This window comes from Antedon bifida, chromosome 8 (genome assembly GCF_963402885.1).
Source record: "Antedon bifida chromosome 8, ecAntBifi1.1, whole genome shotgun sequence".
Lineage (NCBI taxonomy): Eukaryota > Metazoa > Echinodermata > Crinoidea > Comatulida > Antedonidae > Antedon > Antedon bifida.
The window spans coordinates 21943877-21951542 of NC_136233.1; the positions used below are offsets into that span (position 1 = coordinate 21943877).

Below are 7666 nucleotides of genomic sequence, written 5' to 3' on the forward strand. Positions count from 1 at the left end.
TTTAATCGATCTGCGCAGAAATTTCGACGCGCGTCGTCACTCTCTAAAATGCGCGCGTGTTTTGCTCCCTATGGTAACTGGCGCTGTTGTTTGAGTTGTAAAGTTGGCCGGCTAAGTGCGAACACTGTTTTTACCATCCTTAATTTTTAGCTACTCAACTTTGAAGATGTAAAAACAACATATGAAAAATAAAACTAGATGTACAGCAAAAAGTACAACAAATAATGTCAAACTTAGCTGTCGGTTCGTCGCTACATAAACCGACTCCGAAGGATAAAGGCCAAAACGTTCTGGAAACTCATGGGTTTTCATCAATAGAGACAATCGGACACGGATCGTACGCCACTGTCAAGTCAGCCAACTCGGCGAAACACAACTGCAAAGTAGCAATTAAAATAGTCTCAAAAAGAAAAGCGCCTGACGATTATCTCACCAAATTTTTACCTCGGGAGGTACAGGTTGTCAAGCTGCTTAAACATCCGAATTTAGTTTGTTTTTTGCAATCTATTGAGACGACTAGTAGGGTGTACCTTATAATGGAACTGGCGGAAAGTGGAGATCTGCTGGATTATATCAAAGGACATGGGGCTATACCCGAAGCACAGACTGGCATCTGGTTCCATCATTTGGTAAGTCGTGTGTATTACACGTCTAAAATATGGCATTTGAATTTCGTGCTGTCATCAACTTCATGACATCATCATCATCATCGATCGTCATCAACATCATGACATCAACGTCATCAACATCATCTTCGTATTTTGTGTTCGGTTTTTGCTCCCTTTTGGCCAGTTTGCGAATTAAATAAATCAAATTCACTTCAAACACATTGTCGTATTCATTCAAATCATAAGGATAAACACATCATGTATCCCCATCGCCAGTATAGCCTATCATGTTATCATACTATTATCACACCTCATTATACCATCGATTATTGAGCCATTACTGTTTTAATTATTAAGTATCCGATTGCAATAATCCGGATATGGATTATTTATTATTATATTCCATAATTATAACCAGTAAACAAAGATATATTGTACAATTAATCACACATCTCGTCCTCCTCTCTACAATAATTAATAAATATTCTTCAAAACATTAATGTCACAATTAGATTCTAAGTTTGTAAATTAATTAATCGGATGCCTTTATCGTGATTACAGGATTCCGATCCTGATTTTCATTAAACTGTAGCCCCATTAATACATCGCACCATGCATAAGTTCGTTGTAGGGCCTACTAAGAATGTATAAATTATTTCTGATGGTCTCGAGAGATTCGCGTGTTTATGCGGTTTTTGAGAGGAATAAAATCGGATACCGGTGATCGCCCATACCTGTCACAAGACTAATCGTCGATAGAATTGTCTTATGATAAAAAAAAAACCCGGTGAATCCATCACTCTCCGAAATACGTTACCGTCGTTGAGAGATTCGGATAACGGTCAATGTCCATCACTGTCCGAAATATACGTTACCGTCGTTGAAAGATTCGGATAACAGTCAGTGTCCATCACTAGTGTCCGCAAGCTTAACCGTCGTTGACGAATCAATCGGATAATCGTGCCTTGTGCGTCACATTGTCTACACAATTATTAACCATCCATCAATCCTAGTTGTGAGTGTCCATCCACTAAACCGACGGCCGACTACTAACTAAATAATTTAACGACAATACTGACTTTTAAATCATTTTTTTTTCATTCATAAAAATAATACTCGATATTTAGGCCTGAAATGTCTTATTTGAAGTTTCACTGTACTCTGTTTTTTAATGCAATTAACACGGTTCTATTTTTATTACCACAGGTTGACGGAATGGAATATTGTCACCAGCACGGAATTGTACACCGTGATTTAAAATGTGAAAATTTACTTTTGAGCAAAAACAATGTTTTGAAAATATCCGATTTTGGATTTGCGCGAGGAAACATGAAACCGAAGGAAAACGGACAAGTTATCTTGAGTGAGACGTACTGCGGTAGTTATGCGTACGCACCGCCGGAAATATTACGCGGAATTCCGTATGACCCGATGCTGGGGGACGTTTGGAGTATGGGAGTGATACTTTTTACCATGATGTTTGGACGTTTACCCTACGATGATACAAATCATAGAACTCTTTTATCTCAAGTGCAAAGACCGCCTTCGTTCCCATCAAATACAAGCGTAGCTCAAGATTTTAAAGACATCATCTGCAAGTTGTTGATCAGCCCGAAAAGACGACTTCATATTCGAAACATTTACGATGAACAATGGTATAAGAGAGTGGATCCGGCGCGGCAGAAAATACGACGAACTGCGGCTGGTAACAAGCAACAAGCATCTACGACGGCGGCAGAAAGTTCAGCGGCGGCGGCGGATAACAAAACAGCAGTATAAAGTTAATCCTTTCAATCCGCATGCCTCCTTTAATATTCGAATCAGCTCGTTTGTGACGCAATAGAAATAAAAATAGTCTAGTAATCCTATTTTGGTTTCTTGTCGTTTTTTTTTTCATATCATGTGAATTTATTAAAATCCCTTAAAGACGCAGTACAACGGAAAACTCAAATTATTCAAAAATAGATACAATTATTCTCATTTAGAATAATATTTATAACGCGCAGACGTGCACGTTATCACCAAAGGTGCTTAAGGCGCTTTCGTTTGTAATTCACAAAAGAAAGCGTTATTTATATATATTTTTTATTGAAAGCGAGGTGAAATTAATTAAAATCTTCCTTAAAATGTGTGCAAAATATATAAATACGTGTGGGTGTGTGGTGACAAAATAAGTGATCAAGTTGCGACAATGACCGGCCAAGATTCGAACCCGGAGAACCCACAAAAGACAATGTATCAAATCCGATCGCTTTGCTGTTTTTTTCCCCGTTAAATTCAAATCTTATTTCTTACTGTTTATGATGCATTCTTCTTTAATGTTCTAACAGTCAACTTCACGATTTTTTGTTTGAAAATAAAAATGACGAAAATCGACGATTTCGCAACACCGTACATAAAAATATTTTTGTTCGCGTACAGTAACTTTAATATTTATTCTGTCCCTTTAAATAACAATTTAAATGACAACTCACGCGCAGATCAACAGTCCGCCGTCTTCTACTTATTTCTTATAAAATCAGTTTATTCGATAATCCATCTTTATTTACAGTTTGTATATTAGAAAAAAAAGAAGCTATTTAAGAATTTTACATAATAATTGTAAATTTTAGATCGTAATAAATGTACAAATTCTACAATAGGTAAAGCCATTAAATAATACAAAACAAGGAGAGATATTTATGTTAAATGAAAAAAGAGTATTATAAATCTTCAATTGATTAGATGTATGTTGAAAATCAAACATCAGATATACTACTCATATCTGTCATCACCACCTGTTGGCCACATGAGGGGATTATGGTATACCTGTGTTATGTAAATGAGGGTGTGAATAAATTATGGTATTGTGCTGTAGCAAGCTCAACCTACTTTTTCCCTCTGTGTACACATACATGATTAAATTAAGAGTTATGATGATTTCTCAATTTGTTAAAATATTTCAAATAAACAAACAAAATTTTTCACATGTGAAAGACCTATACCGATAGCTACATGTGAACACTGCACTAGAGGTCACTAAAGAAATTTATTTAAATCTGGTTTTCAGAATTTTTAGTAGAAAGAACAGAATATCAGTCTGCTGGTTTCATGCAGTGTCTGAGTATGAGGTGCCAAGTGCAAATGTATTATTTATCTACTATAGTTTTTACATATAATGTTACACTTGGCACCTCATATCTGACTTGAAGAGATTTTTAAAATGTAAACAATTAATCATATCAACTTGTTAGTCAATGTTTTGGCAGTAAGTTTTCAAAATAACCTATTTTTACATACTTTTTTCTTATGATGAAACAAATGAATGTATGATAAACAAAGCCGAAGTTGTTCACTTAAGCACTATCTTAACTTAAGCAAAAAGACTGAAAATTCCAGCCATGTTGTCAATATACTGTTTACAGTGTAAACATTTTCAAATCAAAATATGGGTAAAATGTATTCCTCCGCTGACTGTAGGAGCTTCATTCCCTGAGAGCCGCCAATCGTTTTGAAAGAACGTCCTCTTCTTGCGTCGTTCTTGACGAACTTGCTATTGTATCGTTGACCTCTGGAGCTGAAGCGAGGTCACTGATCATGTCCAGTCCATTCTCTTCTGCAACTTGCTGTATGAGTTGGTCTACTTGGTCTTGTGGGGTGCTTAATGTGGTTGAATTACCAAGAGATCCTTCCAAAACCTAAAATGTTCAAATATTATTTTATTGAGCATTAAACATCAATTATTGAAAGAGAACTATACAGTTTAAATTCTTAAGTAGTCATGTTGTTTTACACTAGAAAAGTCCTGTAGTCACTAAGGGAAAACATTTACACATTCTTCTATCTAAATAAATACCACTTAAGTGAAAACCTTAAATATGTATTGAGTTCAAGTTCAAATTTATTGTCAAATACATGGTAATTTAAATTTGTATTCCAAAGTTAAAAAACACAATGAAAATGGTTACACGCAAAAAAATTAAACTTAAGTCAAATGTATTTAAGGGAAGTACCTCAGTCAAGTGTGACTAGAGAATTTAGTGGAGCCAGGGATAGAACCCAGGATCCTAGAAATAGTAAGCATGCATGTTAAGCACCATGCTAGTTTACCATTATAGTGTTTTCCATTACTAACCTGTGTGTGGACGTCAAGGTCTTCAAACTGCCCTTCAAATTTTTCCATGATTTGAGAAACCTGAAAAAAATATAATAGAGTTACAGTACTTCATATTAGCAGCTGTGATTGAAGAGTTATCTATCTTAAAAACTACACACTATCAAAAACCACACTATCAAACTAGTTTGACAAAAAAGTGTGATGTGCCCAAATATGGTGGTGATATACCCAAATGTGGTAGTGATGTGACGTCATCATGCCCATATATGGGCACATCACATTTTTTCTAGTACATATTGAGAAAAGTAAGTTTACCTTTTCTAGATTCATTGACGCCATTGCCTTGTCAAGTCCTTTTACTACACTCCCCATATTCTTTGTAACCTGAGAAAAAACACAACACAATGATTAAAAATGTATTATATTATTGTTATATACATACCATGTGATCTGTAATGACCTGTTTGTAACAAATAATTCTTACTAGATATTATGGTTTTTACCTCTTTCATTGCCATAGCTGATTTCACTCTAGACGACACAGCGTCCACCCTTGACGCCATACGCAGGTAGTTCAGCCCTTCATTCTTCTTTCTTATCGCATTTTCTGCATAGATTTTTGCTCCTTCAATATTCTTCTGCTGTATGGCCTAAAATAAATGTAAAAATGAAACTGAAGCATTAAGTACAGAGTTATAGGAAGCATAGATCATCACATGTACAGAAAATAATACTACATGATACTGACCTTTTTGACCTTTGCTTGTTGCGTTTTTTGTTCCTTTTCTGATTTTTTGGCCAGTCTTTCCAATTGCTTAGTAGCAAACTATTTTATTTGGAGGAAAAAGAATTAAAACAAATTAAGATCATTCTAAGGAAACTGGAAGCATAAAATTCAGTAAAAATGTAGTATATATTTAAAAATCAATACAGTATTTATAACTTACCTTTAACTGGAAAAGTGTATCTGAAAAAGGTAAATACAGTTTAAATTAATCAAATATATAAAATAAATGATGATGTCATAATTTTATTTTGTGTTTTAAAAGGTATTATTATAAATTTTAGCTAGGGCCTAGGTTAGAGGTAGGAGTATTACTATTAATTCTTTTGGGAGATTAGTTAGGCCTAACTAGTAAGGCTACAGGGCCTAGCTAGTACAGTACTACTATATTCTGTACTTATTTAGCTAGGCCTCTCACCTCCTACCTACTATCTATAGTACTATGCATGCATATAGCAAGATGTTTCTATTTACACTAGGCTAGGCTAGTTAGGCCTATCTCCCTCCTCCTGCTGGCTGGGAAACGATCATCTCGGTCGCGTTTCATTTCGGTCGCGTGTCAATTAAGGTCAATTTTCAACAATATCGATCGTGGTGTATGGCGCGTCAATTATGCATAAAGCATACAAAAATGGATGCTATTGTAGGATTGGACCTAACTGTCAGATTTAACTCTCTTTCAGCAGTCGGTACGTGTAGTAGTTCGAATTTATAAACCTGTATTTGTAACGATTTTTATCTATATTTTCAGGACACAACAAGTAGCTTACGAAGAAGACTCCAATATGTTAATAATTATGAATGAGTAAATTGGGAATATTTGTTTGGTGTCAGTAAAAATCAGTGAGAGACTTTCACTGAGCTTTTTTATACACTATATTGCACGATTATGTAATACAATTTTTAAAAACATAATGCATTGACGTGTCGCATTATGTCTCATGCTATTGAATTAGAATGAAACCATATTGCCTGTTGACTTTGTATGCTTATTGTTATGAAATATAATAAAAACAGAAATAAAGAAATAAGGCGAATTGTCTATTTTACCTTTTTGTGTCTATTGTCTCTTTTTGTGTCTATTGTCTATTGTCACCACAATACAAATGGAATGGGTGTAGCTTTTTTAGATGAATTATTATCGAAAAATTATTCGTAAAACGGCCAAAAAAATGTCTACCATGTCCCTCCATCCGTCCCTTAAATTATACAAAAAATATGTATAATTATTAGCTGTCAAGAAGAACTACACCGCTAACATAACCATCGTTAATACTATACTACTTTTCCAGTCAATTTTTTCTTGAAACATGATGATACGCTGATTGTCCACAGACAACGTAAAGCTGGCGGCAAAAATGTCTTACAAAGTCTTACATTTGTAGTTGCAATTTACTAAATCTACAGCATTAATTTTGCAAAGAAGCCCCTCAGCTCTGTTTAGTTTAAAAAGTAGTCTTGAAAAGAAGCCCATCTTGAAATGTTCTTAAAAGAAGAAACCGCCATTGAGCATTTTTTTCAAAGTTTTACCGTATTGTGATGTATAAATTTAATTAGAGGCAATAAAAAAAAATATCAGCATAAGCACGCAAAAAAAGAGAGCGCGTGTGTAGCGGGGAAACAATGCACGCATCCAGACAAAAGGGCACAAAGCTCATTGTATTTGTCGGAAAAAGTAACGCACGTTATATCAAATGATGTTCTTATAAACTAATTAATAAAATACTGTTTTTACAATATTTATTTAAATATAATGATTATTATAAAAACATTTTTAAGTAAACACATAAAAAATAATAGAGCCTACACTTCGATACGCTTCGATCTTTAATTAGAGCTTACAGTGTACAGTACTGCATTGAGCGGCGTTCCATAGAAATCGCCGGAAGTTCGATTTACCGGAAGCGCGACCGAAATGAAACGCGACCGAGATGATCCGATACCCTGGCTGGTGGCCCCTTCCCTTCTTACCCTCGCTCTAGCTTGAATATAAGTTGAAAATTACAAAGATAACCTACCTTCCATACTGGGCATATTATTATGTATAGGTGTGTTTTGTAAGTGAATCAGGAAACCGGATGACCTGTTTTTGTCTGACTTTTAGTACTCTTTCAAACAATTAATTGTTATTTTTAGAGAATATGTAATTTGTAGTGCGCCCTCACAGTAAGGCAATGT

General features: G+C 34.9%; 2 protein-coding genes across 2 annotated transcripts; one reads left to right on the plus strand and one right to left on the minus strand.

Annotated features, from left to right (window-relative positions):
• Positions 1 to 19: 19 nt before the first annotated feature.
• On the plus strand, positions 20 to 2464 carry LOC144850059 (testis-specific serine/threonine-protein kinase 4-like). The gene is made up of 2 exons (XM_078707234.1): positions 20 to 629; positions 1815 to 2464. The coding sequence occupies exons 1-2, from the start codon at positions 225 to 227 to the stop codon at positions 2385 to 2387; spliced, it is 978 nt and encodes a 325-aa protein (XP_078563360.1). The 5' UTR covers positions 20 to 224; the 3' UTR covers positions 2388 to 2464.
• Positions 2465 to 3112: 648 nt separating this feature from the next.
• On the minus strand, positions 3113 to 7644 carry LOC144850284 (charged multivesicular body protein 1a-like). Its single transcript, XM_078707535.1, has 7 exons — positions 7507 to 7644; positions 5652 to 5671; positions 5453 to 5530; positions 5208 to 5354; positions 5020 to 5088; positions 4723 to 4782; positions 3113 to 4285 (listed from the first exon to the last, which is right to left on the minus strand). The coding sequence occupies exons 1-7, from the start codon at positions 7520 to 7522 to the stop codon at positions 4073 to 4075; spliced, it is 603 nt and encodes a 200-aa protein (XP_078563661.1). The 5' UTR covers positions 7523 to 7644; the 3' UTR covers positions 3113 to 4072.
• Between the last annotated feature and the right edge of the window lie 22 nt (positions 7645 to 7666).